Source organism: Nyctereutes procyonoides, unplaced genomic scaffold (genome assembly GCF_905146905.1).
Source record: "Nyctereutes procyonoides isolate TBG_1078 unplaced genomic scaffold, NYPRO_anot_genome, whole genome shotgun sequence".
In the NCBI taxonomy this organism is placed as follows: Eukaryota; Metazoa; Chordata; class Mammalia; order Carnivora; family Canidae; genus Nyctereutes; species Nyctereutes procyonoides.
This window is the reverse complement of record NW_026575155.1, coordinates 638,159-657,108: the sequence shown is the minus strand read 5'-3', so window position 1 is coordinate 657,108 and position 18,950 is coordinate 638,159. Positions and strand designations below refer to the sequence as shown.

Here is an 18,950-nt window from a genome sequence, read left to right as displayed (position 1 = left end):
TGCATTTCATTTCTGTTAAAAGGAGAAGTCCTTTAAAAAGTTAGGAATAATTATCTTTAGGAATGCTTTACAGAGTACATGCATTTTCACTGGCAGCAAATAACTTACTCTGGGACCCAAAGATTTCAGTTTTAAGAGCGTCCACATTAATAGATCTTGAATCAGACCCTGTGTATGATTTATTAAGCCATTTTTTTAAGGCTTCAGTCAGAAAAAGGAATTTGAGTAACATTTGTCATGCCCTTGAAGGATGGCTCCGAATTCTCTCCCCAGTGACCACCTTGGCTGGGGTGGGGTGGCTTCCTTCTGGCTCTGTGCCTCAAGAGCGGGCTGCTTGAAGCAACCAGGCTTTTCTTAAACCAGTTATTTAATGCAGGTGTGGATCCTTGTGGGTTGCTTGTCTTTTTTTTTTTTTTTTTTTCCTTAGTTCACTGGGCTGGGAATATGGTACTTAAACATGGAATTCTTTACAGGTGGAAGAAAAAAGAAGAGAAAAGCTTCTTGTTCACTTTGCATCTCTTAGCTAATTGCTGTGATCTTGTCCACAGCTGGTGTTGGTTTGGGAAAGAAATTTTGCCCGAGAAACAGGTTTCTGTGAATTAAGTATTAATTTATAAAAGGGCTCTTGTAATGTCAAATGTAACAGATGTATACATACATACACTTTTATAATTTCTAATGTAATAATTGGCCCTAATTATTGAGGAATCAAAGTTTGAACTTTTAAAACAATCTCCACTGTCAGAAAATGGAGCATGTAAATGATCATGATTCTTTATAGTTATTTTTTAAATAAGTTAATATTAGATCTCGTCTGGTGAAAAGTCCAAAAGGAACTAAAGTATGTATTTTCTGGTCATAACTACCGTTGTTAAAAGGAAGAGATCACAAGGCAAAAATCTTTTCCAGTAGGGGCACCCAGGGGTGCAGGCAGGGGAGCTCAGTCGGTTAAGTGTCTCAGGTCTCCATCGCAGGGTCATAGTTCAAGTGCCAAGTTGGGGCTCCCACTCTGGATGTGGAGCTTACTTAAAAAAAAAAAAAATTCCAGTAATATGATAGGACCAAAATTCATTCATTTGAGATGTGAGAAAGATTGCCAAGATTTGGGTAGTGGGCTTTACAAACATACACGCAGGTGACCTCAAAAGGACCATTAAGTCAGGAAAAGGAAGGATAACAGAATGCAGAATGGAAGAAATAAAAAGAAGTCAAGGTAGGAACAAAAGAAAAACATTTACTTGCTGTGTTTGTCAGCTGGTTGTCTCAGGTCGCCAGGGACTTTCCCCACTTGCAGTGCTCAAAGTCTCACATCCTGGAAACCCCTCAGGCCCAGGCAATCTGGGATGGTTGGTCATCCAGTGGTCAAGGTGAGGACAAGGCTTGATTTACTGCTTTGTCCCCAAAACTAGTTTGGTGCTTAGCTCGTGTTGTATCAGTAAGTTTTTACTGATTAAAGAAATGTTGATTTGCTGCCATCTATTATTATTATCATTTCATTTGGAATTGCCTGTCTGCAGCTAGAAGTTGAAAGATTGAGATCACGAACGAACACTCTTTAAAGAAAGTAAAAGAGAAGGGTGCCTGGGTGGCTCAATGGGTTAAGTGGCTGCCTTTGGCACAGGTCATGACCCTGGGGCCCTGGTATGGAGCCCCACAAGCTGAGACTTTTCGCTCAGCGGGGAGTCTGCTTCTCCCTCTCCCTCTGGGCTTGCTCTCGATCCAGTAACTCAATAAAATGTTTTAAAAAAAAAGTAAAAGGGAAGCAACCCCTTGCCCCCAATCTTTAGGAATGTCTTATGCTGTGAAATTGAAGGATTGGGAGTTTCGAATGGGATAATCAGAGGAGTAAAGACTTCAGGTAGTTCATTGCAACAGAGTCCAAGGGCAGAGACTCCCAAGAAGTATTCATGTATGGCCGAGAATATGAAAAGCAACAGATCCTCAAGAAAAAGCCTGTTTGGCTTCTCCAGAGGCCATTATGTGACCTTTGAGGAAGCGAGCCAAGTTGATGGGTGGAATGTAAACCAGATGGCAGGGGGCTTCAGGGGCAGATGAGAAGGTAGTATCTGTGGGTGTTGAAATCCCCAGCTAATCTGTTGTAAGTAATGGGATAGGCAGGGGCACCTGGGTGGTGGTTAAGCAGTGAAGTGTCTGTTCAGCTCAGGTCATGATCCCAGGACCCTGAGATCCAGCCCCACGTCAGGCTCCCTGAGCCTGCTTCTCCCTCTCCCTCTGCCTGCCACTCCCCCTACTTGGGCTCTCTCTCTCTCTCTCTCCTTCTCTCTCAAATAAATAAAATCTTAAAAAAAAAAAAAAAAAAAAAAACTAAAGAAAGAAATGGGATAGGCAGACGACGACCCATTGGCCAGATGTGGCCCACCACCTGCTTTGTCAGTACAATTTTCTTCTAAAACAGCCACACCCATCGTGCATGCTGTCTCAAGCTGCTTTTTTACTCTAGCAGCAGAGTTGAATAGTCCCAGCAGAGACTATTTCACTTACAAAACATAAAATATTTACTGTCTAGCCCTTTACAGGAGAAATTTCCTGACCCCTCTGTGCTGGCAGAGAAGAGAAAGGAGGAAGGTTTTTTGTTTTTTGTTTTTTGTTTTTGTTTTGTTTTTTTTTTTTTTGTTTTTAATATTGCTTGCTTTCAGTAGAGGTGATCAAAGGCTATTTGTGGATGTCTTAGGGAGCTGGAGAAGGAAGAACAGATTTGGTATCTGTTGCTATGTAGCAGGTTACCCCAAACCTAATGATCTGAAAGAATAAACATTTAGTGTCTCAGTTTCTGTGGGTCAGGAATTTGGAAATATCTTTCTGGGTGGTTCTCTCCTGCAGGCCATTGCTGCAGTCCTGAAGGCCTGGGCAGCAGTAGGGTATTTCCACACTCACATTTCTGTCGACAGGAAGCCTTGGTCTCTCATCTCATTATGTGGCCCTCCCCCGTATAGCTACCCAAATGTCTGCACAACATGTTGGCTGACCTCCCCCAGCACGAGGGATCCCAGAGAGCAAGGAAGAAGCTGTGGTGCCTTTTATGGCCTTTCCTAGGAAGTCCCATATCATTTTTGCCCTATTTTATTTGTTGCACAGACAGACCTTTATGTATTACAGGATAGCACTGACAAGAACTGAAATAAAGGAGGGAGGGATCCTTGGGGGCCTTCGTGGAGGCTGGCTGCCACAAAGAGATTGGCACCTACCCGTTCTTTGAGGGAAAGGTATGGGATGAAAGGCCTTTTGACTGACAAGGAGGTAGAAACTGTAGTGAACAGATTAGGGAGTATCTGAGGTATAGAGAAATTTTGAGCTACCAAGGAGGAAATTCATTCCATAAAATAATTACCAACTATGGTAGGGGACCATCACTCTCTGCTCACTTAGAAATAAGTTACGAAGATCCTGTTAAGACTAGACATCTTTGGGGCAAGGGATGCGTCTGAGCAGAATGAAGCATCCTGGAGCATCCAGTAGTGATTTCATGACTAAATTGTAAATTCCTTGAAGGCAACGCTCAAATTTTTACATATAAATAAATAAATGTTGTATATTAAAAATACTTTTATATCCTCCATAGCAGCTCATACAGAGCCTTGTCTACAGGCATCTGATTATCATTTGCCTTTCTTGCAGTGTCATTATCTTACTACTTATTTCAGTAATAAACTTGATAAAATTTGTATTCTGATTTTTAGGATCAAGGCGATGAATTTCCTCCTCTTCCCTCAGGAAAGCTGTGAACCTTAAGTTTGTGGAACATTCTGCTTAGGCTGCTTTTCGCATCTGTTGGAAAATGAGATGCCAGGTTCTGGCTTGGAAATTGTAGGAGGTGGCAAGGGGCCCAGACTGGGGAGTCGAGGGGTCCCAGCTATTCTTGTTGATTCTTGCTGACAGCCCGATACTCTGGCCTCAAGCTGCTCTTTGTTACATTTGGTTATGTAGGGGCAGAATTTTGTTCAGTATACCTTAACAAAGTAGAATTAGACAGGGAGAAGATGTTAACCTGAAATATGATTTAGGAGATCTTGCCAGGAGCTTTTGTACTCGTGTCTGTGATGGGTCTCAGCTGGGTTCGGTGCAAGATTTTTTTTTTTCCAAATGACATAAATCTGCTTGTGGTTGGACAAAATATATACGAAGATGACTAGAATGGACAGATGTTTGATCTATTTTTACATTTCTGTGGGAAGAAATGTCAAGAAGCTATTTCTTAACTGAAATCTCTCAGTGCAATTTTAGTGTTTTGTTTTTTATTCCCTCCTGTGAACAATTTTTAGAAACGATATACTTTATTATAGAATCATCCAGTTCTCGACTATATGAATGGCCTCTGGTGGAAGTTTACTCTTTTTGACATGGACATCACACATTTCCTCAGCAGCTGGCTTTAACAACGGAGGAATTACTGTGCTTAATGTGTCTTTTGATTCCCTGGTATCAAATAACGCTTTTACTCTCATGGATTTGTTTTTTATTTCTTGCTGATTTTTTTTTCTTTTCACATCAGAACCCATTAAGTGAGGTAGTACAGATTCTTCAGAATTTCTATTTTCTCTTTTAAAACTATTTATATGAAAAATAAATTTTAAAAAATACTTCTAGAAAGGTAGTATCTATTCACAGAAGGGTTGGAAGTACAGAAGGGCAACCTTTTCAGTTATTTTGGTGAAATGGTGTACTGCTTGCAATGATCATAGTTAAGACCTCTTAACTTACACAGCAGGTGCTCTGCTGGACTCTTGAGAAGGAGACCTTGCTGCATCTCTGCAGCGTGCTCGTGTGCTCAGGGAGGTGACTTCAGCACCCTTAACCTATTCTTTTTTTTTTTTTTTAATATTTATTTATTTATGATAGAGAGAGAGAGAAGCAGAGATACAGGAGGAGGGAGAAGCAGGCTCCATGCCAGGAGCCTGACATGGGACTCGATCCCAGGACTCCAGGATCACGCCCTGGGCCAAAGGCAGGCGCTTAAACCACTGAGCCACCCAGGGATTCCCCCCTTAACCTATTCTTAAGAGCTGAGAGAGTAATGAGGTACTTGGGAGGCTCAGTTAAGTGTCTGCCTTTGGCTCAGGTCATGATCCCATGATTCTGGCATCCCGAGGCTGACTCCTGCTCTCCTTGCTCAGTAGGGTTCTGCTTTCTCCCTCTCCCTCTGTTCTTCTCCCGTGCCCCTAAGCACCCCCAACCCCACCTCATGCTCTTTTGCATCCTTTCTCTCAAATAAGTAAAATTAAAAAAAAAAAAAAGAGAGCTGAGAGAGTGATAACCAGAGAATATTCTGAGGGAAAACCAGTGGAATGGCCAACATACTTAGTCACATTTGTGCATGGTAAATTCTACAATAATTTTATGTTCAGAAAACCCTAATGTCACTTGCTCCCTAAGAGAGCACACTACCACCACGCCTCTAGCTCAGGGAGATCACCTTACTCTTGGACCTGGTCATCAGGCAGGGGGTTGGCATTGTTCTTTGTGTGAGTCAGTTGGAGATTATTATGAGAATATGGTTTGCTCCAGAATGATTATATTTATTTCAGAAAAACACCTCATTTTATTTTCAGAACCTTTCAGTAGGCACCGCAAAATCTGCTATGGGGAATTGTATAAACTTTTCAATGAATAAATTCTTCTCAATATTGTTAATGCCTGTATTTCAACATAAAAAAAAAAAGGCACTGTATTATAGGTGGTTGGAGATGTGTGTAGCAGACAGAATGCTTCACTCAAGGAACGTTGAAGGCAGGGCTAATTCCTACCTGTAAGAATTTCTGGAAGTGAGAATGAACTCTTTCTAGTATTGTTCCATTGTCAAGTTCCTCTTTACAGCCCTTTCCCACTCTCTTCCCCAGAGCCGTGGATTTGTATAACTAACCCCAGCTTATTTTCTTAGGTGCCCACTGACGGCAATGCTGGCCTGCTTGCAGAACCTCAGGTGGCCATGTTGTGTGGCAAACTACGGATGCACATGAACGTGCAGAATGGAAAATGGGAGTCAGACCCTCTGGGGACGAAAACCTGCATCGGCTCCAAGGAGGACATCCTGCAGTACTGCCAAGAAGTAAGTCCTTTCCAGCAGCCAGGACTCATGCCCGTAAAGCATGTGCCTGTCATTTTTTTAAAACTTCAGCTTCTGAAGTATTTATCTTTTATCTCTGGCAGTGAAAATCTTGGCTCCTTTTGTTTTGTTTTGTTTTTCATTTTTTCCCAATTTTCTTATTGTGGTACAAATACACAAAGACAAAATTGATCATCATTACCATTGTACAGTTCAGTGATAGCAAATACATCTACAGTGTGCTATGATCCATCCTCGGAACTCTCATGCTCACCTTTTTTTTCTTTTTTTTTAAGATTAAAAAAAATGTTTTTATGAACTTTTAAATTTAAATTCAATTAATGAACATATAGTATATTAGTAGTTTCAGAGGTAAAGTTCAGCAATCCATCAGTTGCATATAACATCCAGTGCTCATCACATCATGTGCCCTCCTTAATGCTCATCATCGAGTCACCCCATCCTCCCACTCCCCGCCCCTCCAGAGACCCTCAGTTTGTTTCCTGTGGTTAAGAGTCTCTCATGGTTTGTCTCCCTCTCTGATTTCATCTCACTCATATGTGGAATTTAAGAAGCAAAACAGGATCATAGGAGAAGGAAGAAGAATCTTGGTTCCAAATAATTCACTATATTATTAATATATTTACTTGCTTCACCATATATAATATACATATATTTTTTAAAAAATTATGATGTCATGTTGGAATCATAAATAAACCAACTGAGTAAAGTTTAAGATCTCTTGGCACATCATTTACCTTTAGAATATATCCCACTGTGGTTTCACAGTCAAGATAATGTATTTAAAATTTCTTAGAATTAATTTTCCCTATTTATGTTACCAATTTGATAGATTTTCCTTGTTTATATTCAATTTTAGTCTCTTTTTTTTAAAGAGTTTATTTATTCATTCATGAGAGACAGAGAGAGAGAGAGAGAAAGAGAGAGAGGTAGAGACACAGGCAGAGGGAGAAGCAGGCTCCACGCAGGGAGCCAGCCTGATGTGGGATTTGATCCTGGAACTCTAGGATCACGCCCTGGGGCCAAAGGCAGGCACTAAACCGCTGAGCCACCTGGGCTGCCCCAATTTTAGTCTTTCATTCCTTATTACATTTTTTTTGGAAAATGTAAGACATTTACATTGTTAAAACTTATGAACTCTATAAAAAGTTGCACTCAGAAATCTCACTTGGCACCCATCTTCTGTTGATCAACATTTTCATTGTTCCTGATTTATCCTCCTAATAAAAGAAAATAAATGGTTTTCCTTCTTTTTCTTATAAAAAAAGGTGCTCACAGGAGGCACCTTTCTGTACTTTGCTTTTTTCTTTTTTAACCTTTATATCCTGGAAATTATGGCCCTCACCATTCATAAAGATCTTCATCCTTTTGTAATTTTTCTGGTTTCCGTGCTATATTGTATAGGTATTCTTTCCTTTTTACTTCAGTTTGAAATAACTGGAGTTCAAGACATCTTATGCCACACTTTCAGACAATTACCAGTCTAGGATATGTGACTGTTTGTGTTTTAAGAACATTTAAATAAATTAATCTTAGGCGTCTTGGCAAAACTTCCTTATCCTTCATATAAACAGCAAACAACCTGGCAACATTTTCTTTGTTGTAGTCTTTAATGTACTAGAAAGTTTCCTTCTTAAAATATGGTTTGTTTGTTTTTCTTTGCATATATACACAGAATATTTTTGGTGACACTCTAAGGAAGGACAGTCTCTACATATTAACTCTTGTGTTTCAAGAAGCAAAGAAGCATCCATTATCACAATATATTACATATCAAGTAATTTTTATCTTGAAGGATCATGAACCATGATGTAAGAAGATAATTCTTCATATTCAAGTAAAAATCACTAATATTTAAGTCTATTATTATTTCTTATTAAAAGCATTTATTAAATAGGGATTGAAAGTGGGGCTCCTGAGTGGCTCAGTTAAGTATATGACCCTTGATTTTAGCTCAGGTCATGATCTCAGGGTCCTGGGATCCTGAGAGTGGAGGGATTCTGCTTGAGGATTCTCTCTCTCCCTCTGCCCCTTGCCCCCTAAAATAAATAAATAAATCTTTAAAAAAAAATAGAGATTGATAAGAAATTACCTTTTGTCCAGATGCAACATTTCTAAAATATGTATTTTGGAAATAATATATTCTGTGCAAGAGTTCCTTTGGTACAGTTTTGTAATGAGTTGTAAGTTTGATAAATTGGAACTCTGCATGCATGCTCTTAGAGTTTTTTATACCATTTCACTTTTCTGAATATACATACAGATTATGCATTCTGAATATTAATTTTTTTAAAAGGCTAGAACTAAGTTCAGTTTATGATGTTGACCACATCATCGTTTTCTGTTTGAATGGCTCATTTGATGCATGTATCTTAGTTTGCATCTAAATTTTTCTTCCTGTAGTGCCGCTTATGAATAATCAGATGCTTTTACATTTGTATGACAACTATATAAAAATTACTTTTCAGGATCCTGAGAACAGCCCTTATTCCCACACCACTTAGAGATCCCACTAATGTCTGGGTAGCTTCACTTCCTGGCTTTGTCTGTTGTTTGTTCCAGGGCTAAGCCACAGGGTGGTTCTTCTGGGTCCCAGACTTTCCCAGATTGTCAGTGGCCATGGGACAGGAGAGTAAGCTTCTTGTTTTTCTTTTGTCTTGCAATTCTGGTATTACATGCCTCTTGCAGCCCACTATCCACTAGGATGATGTGCACAGGCAAGAGTCTTGAGTCTTGAGTCTTGAGATGGTTTAGACAAACATTATACAACAGAGGTAGAAAAGGGCCAGGACATCAGACTTGTGAGCCATTTTCATGAGTTTGTTTTTTTCTATAACAGCAGGAAGTCATGGAAGTGTTATTTTATTTTATTTTATTTTATTTTTTATTATTTTATTTTAAGAAGGGGAAGAAATTTAGCTCTGCATTTCAAAAAGTCATCCTTTTGCTTTATCATTCTGATTCCAAATCTAGCTTCTGGGTTCTCTGCAGGAGCCTCCATGCCGTTTGGTGAGGAAGCCACTAGGTATACGTGGCTGTTGAGCATTTGTAGTGCAGCTAGTACAAATGAATGTGTGCTGGAACTGTAGATAAATACGATATTATAAGATTTATATGAAAAAAGAATATAAAATATCACATTAGTAATTTCATACTTCATATTGAAATATTTTGTATGTGCTGATTTAAACCTATATATGTTATTAAATTGTAAATACTATATTATTAGTATGAATTTTATCTTTTCAATGACATAGGTGATATATCTCCATTGTATTTCTGTTGGGACTGTGTTGCTTTCCCCCTCTGTCCCATACCACTAGTGACTCTGGGCTATAAGGGTCTCAGATCCCATTACCTGGCAAGTGAGAGAAGGAAGCAGATATAAGGAATCCCCCCAGACCTTCCACCAGAACTTTACTGGTGATTGGGAATCAGGGTGGAAGGCTTGTTTGAGTCCTTTTGAATATATCTTTCATTAAAAATATTTTAGTGTAAGGGTATTACATGAATACTTTTCAAGAGCCCAGGGGTTCTCTCCCTCCCTCAAACGTATATCCCCGGGTGCTAAAGAGGCAGTGATGATTGTAACACAGAACCTGTTCCTAAAGGGGAATCTAGGAAGAGAGAAAGGCTGTAGAATACTTTTAGCAGTATAAAAACTGACCAGTTTGATGGTGCTAATACAAGCTAACTTTATTGAACGTGAACAGAGTGCTACGCTACCTTGCTAAGTGCTTACTTTCATTTTACCTTCGTGATGCTTCTGGGAAAGAATCTTGATAAATTGCAACGTTGAAGGGGAACGAGTGAAATGCTATTAGTGGAGGAGGAGTAGGACCAGAGCTAGGAGGCATCAGGTGCTGAAAGTCAAGCCGGTTTAATTTCTAAGTGAAGGAAGTGATGAGTTTAAGTGTGACGTAGACCGAAAGGTGAAAGTATAATTGTTAGCAATGCAAAAACTTGACTCTTGCAAAATGAACACACATCAAAGATTTTCTTCAGTTCATTAATGAATGAGGTGACCTAGAAGATGTGAAAGCTGGTTCAGATTGACTATAAGAGATTTAAATACCTTTCCCAACAAATTTTATGTACAGGACTAAGAAATGCGATCCCTCTCATCTGCATTGTGTGGGACTGGAAATACTTGCACTGCTCTCAGATTTCTACATTATCTACGCTTACAGCGGTGTAAAGTAGCTCAGGCTGTAGCAAGTCAGTCAGAAGAATACACTCTATAGAATCAGGTCATCTTTTCCCTCCTGTTGTTAGAACATTCTTCTAATTTGGCATATAAAAGGGCATTGTCGTTCTTTAGGATAGCAATTTCAGTGGAAGAGCATGGGACAAGTCAGTTTGCAGTAGGTTTTAGGAATAATAACATGAATGGATGGTGAAGACATCTATGAACTCTTTGGGGAAAGATCTAGGGGCAGAGAGCTTGAGGACAATTCAAGGAAAAGGGAAAGGCTTTGTCTTTTGTTGTGTGTGTTACGTTGTGTGTGTTTTAAGGGGGGTGAATGTAAGCTAAAGGAAGGCTACGCTAAACTGTGGGGAAGGTAGGTGTCCATCATGAGAAAACCAGGCTTAGGTATCTTTGAGAGCTGAGTTGGAATGAGATCCAGGGGATAAAGCTGAGTCTTGGAAAGAAGAAAAGAGGGGAAAATTATAAGGGTGGGTTGATTAGGCAGTTTCTGTTGCTAGGTGACAAACTCACTAAACCCTTTACACATGGAGAATATTTTCTGCCACAGATGGGAAGGATCTTGGGATGTGGTGAGCTCACAGAGTTTTTTAAAAAGGCCTGAAAAACTGGGTCGTTAGATACTGGCCCTGAGACTCAGGACTGCCTGGGATTTCTCTCCTGGGGCCTCTACTGTTCCCTGCTTTTACCCTTTCTCCTATGTGTTTACCTCGTTTTTTTCCTGCTAAGATGGGCTTCCTCCAGGAGGCCAGAGAAGATGGCAGCAGTAGCTCTGAGAGTGTATTGTCTAAGCTTGGCATTCCAACTTGGTTCTGCCATTGTGCATTATCATTCCAGGGAGGGGGGGCGGGGATTCTGCTTGGCCCTGCTTTTTTGGTCATACACCTGCCTTTGGCTCAGTTACCATACCCACAAGGACTCCGTACTGGGACTGGTCTACCTTGGCCTTGAAGTTGTGTGGTCTGTTGGACAGCCCAACCAGAGCCACATCGTATGGGGAGAGGGGCTCTTGCCAGAAAAGAGACAAAGACTGAGTGGCATGGGGCTGAAATAGAGTAATGACCATAGTCTGACACAGTGGGCTTAGAAACACACAAGGCATTAGAAAACTCAGCCATTAGAAATGACAAATACCCACCATTTGCTTTGACATGGAGGGACCTGGAAGGTATTATGCTGAGTGAAATAAGTCAATCGGAAAAGGACAAACATTATATGGTCTCATTCATTTGGGGAATATAAAAATTAGTGAAAGAGAGAGTAGAGAAAATGAGTGAAAATATCAGTGAAGGTGACAAAACATGAGAGACTCCTAACTCTGGAAAATGAACAAGGGGTAGTGGAAGCAGGTGGGCGGGGGGTTGGGGTGACTGGGTGATAGGCACTGAAGGGGGCACTTGGCAGGATGAACACTGAGTGTTATGCTATATGTTGGCATATTGAGCTCCAATAAAAAAATTTAAAAATAAATAAACAGAAAAAAAAAGTCATAGGTTGCAGAGAGGGTAGCTGAAGGAATTCATAGTGTGTCATAACTCTAACCAGCTTTTGAGACACTGGTAAGGTGGAGAGATGGTCACTTAGAACTTTTAAACAGTGTTTGGCATTTTCTGTTGAATCCTGAACTATCTGGAATATTCCTTATTGATATTTTAAGGTCCTCCTGCCACTTCCACTTTGTAGGTATTCTTATATTTATCTTTTATAATTAGAGATAGTTTTTCTTTTGTAGGATTGTATTTTTCTGCGTATTGTTGAAGAATGTTTCTTTGCCTTTATTCCTTTTTTGACTCCATGATCTTGTTTTAGACAGAATTGAATGATTTATCTGCTAAGAAAGCCAAGGAAAATAATATTCACAGTTTTTCTATCTCCTCTTTTCACAGGTTTTGCAAGTTATAGTAATTTTATATTTTCAAAATGGTAATATTACAATCTGTTCCATTATAATTGCCGTATAGTGGCAGGTTCTGTCTGTAACTGAGTTCATTGTTTACAACAAATCCTTCCACCAAAGCATCTCTATTCCTATATTATTTATTTTGATTCTTTTGCTTGGTTGGCTCTCATCTTACTTATTTCTCAATTCTTATTGAACAATGTCTTTTTTAAAAGATTTTATTTATAATTTATTCATGAGAGACACAGAGAGAGGCAGAGACACAGGCAGAGGGAAAGGGAAAGAAGCAGGCTCCATGCAGGGAGCCCAACGCAGGACTCGATCCCGGGTCTCCAGGATCACACCCTGGGCTGATGGCGGCGCTAAACCGCTGAGCCACCCAGGCTGCCCTGAACGATGTTTTAATGAAGTAGAGAGTTCCAGGTTGATGGGCATTTTTGTTCAGCACCTTGAAAATATTTACCCATTGTATTTTGGTGTCTGTCATTGTGCAAAACTTAAAAAAAAAAAAAAAAAAAAAAAAAAAACCAAAAAATGAAGACACCAGTTCTGTTAGTTCCCATTTACAGTGCTACTCATTTACTGATTATTTTTCTCCCAATAGTGATGGATAATTTTTTTCTTTATGTTCTCAGTCCCTCTTGTGACCAAAACACAGATGTTTTAGAGACAGCTGGCTGAGTCAGAGAGGCAGCTGTTAGCAGTCTGTGCTCCTAGGACAAAACGAAACTGACTGAACTCATGACCGTGACCTCATTTCGACCTTTTGCTAACCAATTTAACTCACTTGTTAAATTTATTTTTTCCAAAAGAGTGCCTGTATAGCTGCACATTGTATCTATGAATGCTAAGCTTAATATGATGTATCAAATATTATTGTGATGATAAATTATCTAGCCCATGTCCTTCATAGTCTCTCGTTCCTCTCAATTTGCGTTCCCTCTTCTTGGTTGTTTTGTTACTAACATTGTCATTTTTGCCTCCTGATTTGATTGGGAAGATCGTTTGAAACTTAGGGTTTAAATAGAATATTTGTTTAATCTGCATTTTATTCAGAGCACCCATTCTTAGAACCCAGAAATACCCTGTTTTCCCTAATCATAATAGTTATGCTTCTGCCCAGCCGTCATTCAAATACTTGCATTTCCTTACTTTTTTGTTGCTGTTGTTTTTTATTAGCATAGTCCTATTTGAGGATTTTCTTTCATTTCTTCATCATATATGTATTGAGGACTACTGTGGGCTGAATATTTGTGTCTCCCCCCAACTTCATATGTTGAAGCCCCATGTCCAAGATGGTGATTTTTGGAGTGGAGACTTTGGGAGGTAATTAGGGTGAGATGAAGTCATGACAGTGGTCCCCATGATGGCACCAGTGCCCCATATAAGAAGAGACACTAGAGAGCGGTACCAGCTACAGCCATGTGCATAATGCCCAGTTGGAGCTTGCAACCTTCCTTGCAGTACACAGCTGGCAACACCATGTGGAGAATTGCCCAAACCACAGAATAGTGGGAAATTCTAAATTATTATGTGGTAGCTAACTAGGCTCCAGGATGGCTTCTAGTGGAACTTGCCTTCCTCTTGCATTCACACCTGCGAGGAGCCTCCCACACTGTGCATGACTGACCTCTGTAACCCATAGGCTATTACAGAAATGATGGTGCGAAGCTGGGTCATCAAGACATGTGGCTTCAACTTTACATATATTGGCTATAGCAAAGCCACCTGTCATGTTGTAAGGACACTTAAACGGAACTGTGACTTGGATGTGAGGGCTGTCTTGTGGTATACGTGGGATGGGGTGAGCTTAGGGTCCTCCACTCCATCATCTTCCCGGCACCCCCTCCAGGAGCACTAGCTTGTCAGGCATGAGAATGAACTGCTTAGAAGTGCATCTTATAACTAGGGGAAGCCTTCATGTAACCACAGCCAACACCTTGACAGGGCCCTTGTAAGAGTTAAGCGTCACTCTCCCACATACCAGACCCACAGAAACTGAGAGAACACAATTTATTGCTTATTATTTGAATGAAGCTACTAAGTTTTGGGATAGGTTATATGCTATAATCGATGACCACAACAACTACTCACTCGATTACTATTTTCCTCTGTGGCCCTGTGGTAGAAAACAGTTCCTTTCCTCTGTTAGACTCTAGACTCAGAAAGTGCTGCTGTCACGGAAGCAACTTGAAAATAACTGTTTGAATTATTCATCAGTTAACAGCCTAAAGTGGCCACTTACCTTAATGAACTGTTACATTACCCAAACTGTTATATTTTTCTAAGGAACTAGGATAGAACAGAAATAGAATAATACTTGCCTTGAAACATATAGTGAAGCTTATATCAAAAGTTACATTTTGTAGGGTTTTTTGGTCCCTCTTTTTTGAATGAAATGAGATTTTTAAAACAATAACAACATTGTTTTATTTAAACCAAAGGCTTCGGGATGGGAGAATAAAAAATTGGAAGTGTAATAAAGAATCTTATTCTTTCCCAGATTTAATTCAGGCAAATTTAGCAAGTACTTATTGAATGCTGTTCAGAGTAGGATTTGTGTCATGTGTTTCTGAGTGGCGAGACATCATTCTTGGCTCATAAGTAGCTTATAAATATACAATTGGATAAATTGAGAATTCAGAGAATTGGAAAGTCGAAGGTTTTGATTATAAATCTGGGGATTTCAGGTCTAATTCTGGAAATAAGAGCTGTGGGATTTTTTTTTTTTTTTTAGCATGAGTGTTTTGTGGTCAAGACACTTTTGGAAAAATTAGCCTGTATCCAACGGGAAGTTAGATCAGGAAAAGAAGGAGATTCAGATCTCCAGATGTCAGCCTGAGAGGGAATGCAAAGGATCATTTTGCTCATCTGCCTTGTTGTATATAAGATGATATGATAAGGAGGAGGCCTTGGGGTCAGGTGCCATAAAGGAGAACAGGGGCTTCACTGGACAGACCTTTCAAATCCAGCCTTTGCTATCTTGACACCTGAGCAATCCCATGAACGCTGCCTCACCAGTCTTAGACTGTTTCCTCTCTGTTTGATAGGAACACACAGGTGTGCTGAAGTTAAATACTGTCAGTTAAACAAGCAATTGTAAAGTCCCAGCACTATTCCTCCTCTTGTAAGGAGAGAAATGAAAACTCCCTCTGGATTCTTACCATTCAGAGCACCTTTTGTAAGTTAGGGCCTGGCACAGGTGTTGACTCACCTGGGAAGCAGGTCTCTGGAGGGAATTTGAAACAGGTTAAGTCATAGCACTGACAGATTCCCAGCTGGGAAAGTCAGACAGGTGAATGTGGCTTTGCTTGTAATCTTCAGTTAGATTATGGGCATATTCTCTTTTTCCGAAGTTTTTACAGCAGCTAACAATATGTGTTCCCTGCTTTTTAAATTTTCTTTCTCTAAATGAACAGTTGTTTCATCTACAAATTAACAGGATCACCAAACAAAACATACCAATGCCTGAACAAAACAAAATCTGCCTGTTTGATAAGTTGAACAAAACCATTTCCTTTGCCCAACTTCCTACTGTAAAATATATCACCAAACATGGGATTTCCAAACAAGAAATATTTCTCAACCTTGATTCTGCAATAATGTGGAATTAAAACTAAGTTAAAACAAACATCACATGTGATTCATTTAACCGATTTTGAGGGCATTCTGTATACAATGAAAACAGGAGAAGCCGTGGTGCATTTTTGGCCATTATTATTATTTTGCTCTGTGTTCTGACCACCTTTTTGTATACTTAAAATTGACCCCAAAATTACAGGCACATATGCATGTGATTTCAAGATTTGAAAGATCCAAAAATTCATGTTGGGTGAAATAATTTGCTAAATAAAGGTGTCTGGATGCCTGTGAATGACAACATATATTTTATGTATTAATGATCTGTATACTTATAAGGATTGCTTGCACAAACTATAGGATTTAGAGCTAAATAAGAGAGATGCAACTAAGATTGGATTTTTTTTACACATTTATCATTTAATCAAGTTAATATTTGATTTAACATTTGTCCTTCTTACCATCTAGCACTGTCTTTTTAAAAAAATTTTTATTTATTTATTCATGAAAGACAAACAGAGAGAGGCAGAGACATAGGCAGAGGGAGAAGCAGGCTCCTTGTGGGGAGCCCGATTCAGGACTCAATCCCAGTACCCAGGTATCATGACCTGAACCAAAGGCAGATGCTCAACCACTGAGCCACCCAAGTGCCCCTCATCTAACACTGTCTTAAATGGATACTCAATTATTACATGTTTGCAGGAACACTAGGTAGTTGTTTTTTTTTTTTTAAACACTAGGTACTTTTGTACTATAATGACACGTAGTATAATTAGAATACTGTGTACTTTTAGTTACGTAGTTATACCATGGACTTTTATATTTCTCATTTGATTAATTTACTGTCAGTTTTTCCTTTAATATATTTTTTCTCTCTTCTTTTTTGAAGTAGAGCTGACTAGTAAAACTGTACAGTTTGTATATTTTTAAAAATAGCCGTGAACTGACCAAGAATGAGAATTTAGATAATACATATACACATCTGATTATGTTTTCACATTCATACCCTGTCCTATTTATTTTAGTGATTCTCCCCATCTCACACCCACCCTGCACATCACCTTCCCATTTGTTTCTACATTCAGCACTTCTGGAGTAAGAGTGCCTTATGCATTGAACAGGGTTCTTGGACAATATTGTCCAAATCTGAACATGAGTGCACATATGTAGCAATTTACGCATATACAGTGTTGGAAACAGACCTGGGCCAAATTATTGGGAAATAGGCTGTTGCCCTCTAGCATTTCACGTCCTTGCTTTGGCATAAGGGCGTCATTGTGAAAACCTAGAACTCCTCACACGTCCCACATTGCAGTAATGTTTCATCAGCTGCGTGTTGCCCCTCAGCACCCCATGACATCGTAAGCAGAGACCGTTGTTTTTGGTTTGCCATGCTCTTTCACAATGAAATTCGTTATTCTGTTCCCTATATCCCTAATATTACTAAAAGAATTTTTGCTGAAAGCAGTTTGATATGATTTTTCTTTGTATTATAGGGAATTTTGAAGAAGAAAGTGAGTTATTTTAATCCAGAAACAGAAATTGTATTGTCTGGGGCATATTTTGTTTTTGTTTATACACTGAAGTATAAAACTTATGTAAAACTTGAAATCCATGCCCTCTGAGTGAGTGCTCAGGAATGGCCCTGGTATGTTCTGGCTGCATCAGTTTGATCTTCTATGAAATGGAGCGATTGCTAACTGAGGATTGTGTGCCGTGCTACACTTAAAACATTTGCAGTGATTCTGGCACGTAGGAAATCCTCATTATTTTATTTTCCTTGTTCTCTTCTTGGATGTGTCCTTTGAAAAGGAAATTGGTACCTTGGGGTTTCAGATGAAAATATCTCATGATTACTTCTGTACCTCTTTGCTACAGAGTTTCTGATTCTGTGTTTCATCTATATATGTGCTAACTGCAATCAAGCATTGCAGTTTGGATCTTTGTTTTTATATTTGCCTTTTCAGGGAATCTCTGGGTGGCACAGCGGTTTGGCGCCTGCCTTTGGCCCAGGGCGCGATCCTGGAGACCCGGGATTGAGTCCCGCGTCGGGCTCCCGGTGCATGGAGCCTGCTTCTCTCTCTGCCTGTGTCTCTGCCTCTCTCTCTCTCTCTCTCTCTCTCTCTCTGTGACTATCATAAATAAATACAAAATTAAAAAAAAATATATATATATATATATTTGCTTTTTCACTTGTAAATTTAGAAATTTGACTCTTTTTCTACTGGACAATTTTTTTTTGATTTTTTACTTTTTATTTAAGTTCAGTTAACATATAATGTATTATTAGTTTCAGATGTAGAGCTCAGTGACTCATCAGTCTTAATATAACACCCAGTGCTCATTACGTCACATGCTGTCCTTAATGCCCATCACCCAGTTATCCCATCCACCCCCTTCCAGCAACCCTCAGTTTGTTTCCTATGATTAAGAGTGTCTTATTGTTTGTCTCCTCCTCTGATTTCATCTTGTTTTATTTTTTCCTCTCTTCCCCTATGATCCTCTGTTTTGTTTCTTGAATTCCACATGTGCGTGAGATTATATGATAATTATCTTTCTCTGATGGACTCATTTCTTTAGCATAATACCTGCTGGTTCCACCCATATTGTTGCAAATGGCAACATTTCTGGGGCTTTTTTTTGATGGCTAAGTAGTATTCTATTATATATATCACCTTTCGTTTATCCGTTCATCTGTCGATGGCCATCTGGGCTCTTCCCAAGGTTTTGTCATTGTGGACATTACTGCTATAACAGTGGGGTACAGGTACCCTTTCAGATCACTACATTTTAACTTCGGGGTAAATCTCTAGTCCACTGGACTAGTCTTTTGTTGTTACTTTTAATTTTTCTAATTCAAAATTTCAAGCACACATAAAAGTAGAAAGAATAACATAATGAATGCCCCAGGTACCTCTCACTCAGCTTCAGTAGTTATAAAATGTAGTCACTCTTGTTCCTGGATGGGTCTGGAATGTATGTGCTCTATCTTGCCTCCTTCACGGTCTGCATGATTTTTGGCAAGCACCTTATGCAGATGTGTTGCTTGTCTCCTTTCCAGAGCTATAAATTGATTTAAGACAAACCAAAGCAACACGTTATTTATTTTCATACTTACTTGTTTAAGACATAATTTTATTACCATTACATAATTGCTAGCATTTTTTTTCCAAAAAGAAGTA

At 39.3% G+C, this 18,950-nt stretch overlaps 1 protein-coding gene across 2 annotated transcripts in view; it reads left to right on the top strand.

The window, feature by feature from the left end:
* APP (amyloid beta precursor protein) overlaps window positions 1–18,950 on the top strand; it is a 264,416-nt gene that overhangs the window by 54,448 nt on the left and 191,018 nt on the right. For both annotated transcript variants that reach the window (XM_055313495.1, XM_055313494.1), the window contains exon 2: window positions 5,897–6,064. In XM_055313495.1, coding sequence (XP_055169470.1) covers window positions 5,897–6,064 — 168 coding nt within the window. The remainder of the gene's footprint in view (window positions 1–5,896; window positions 6,065–18,950) is intronic.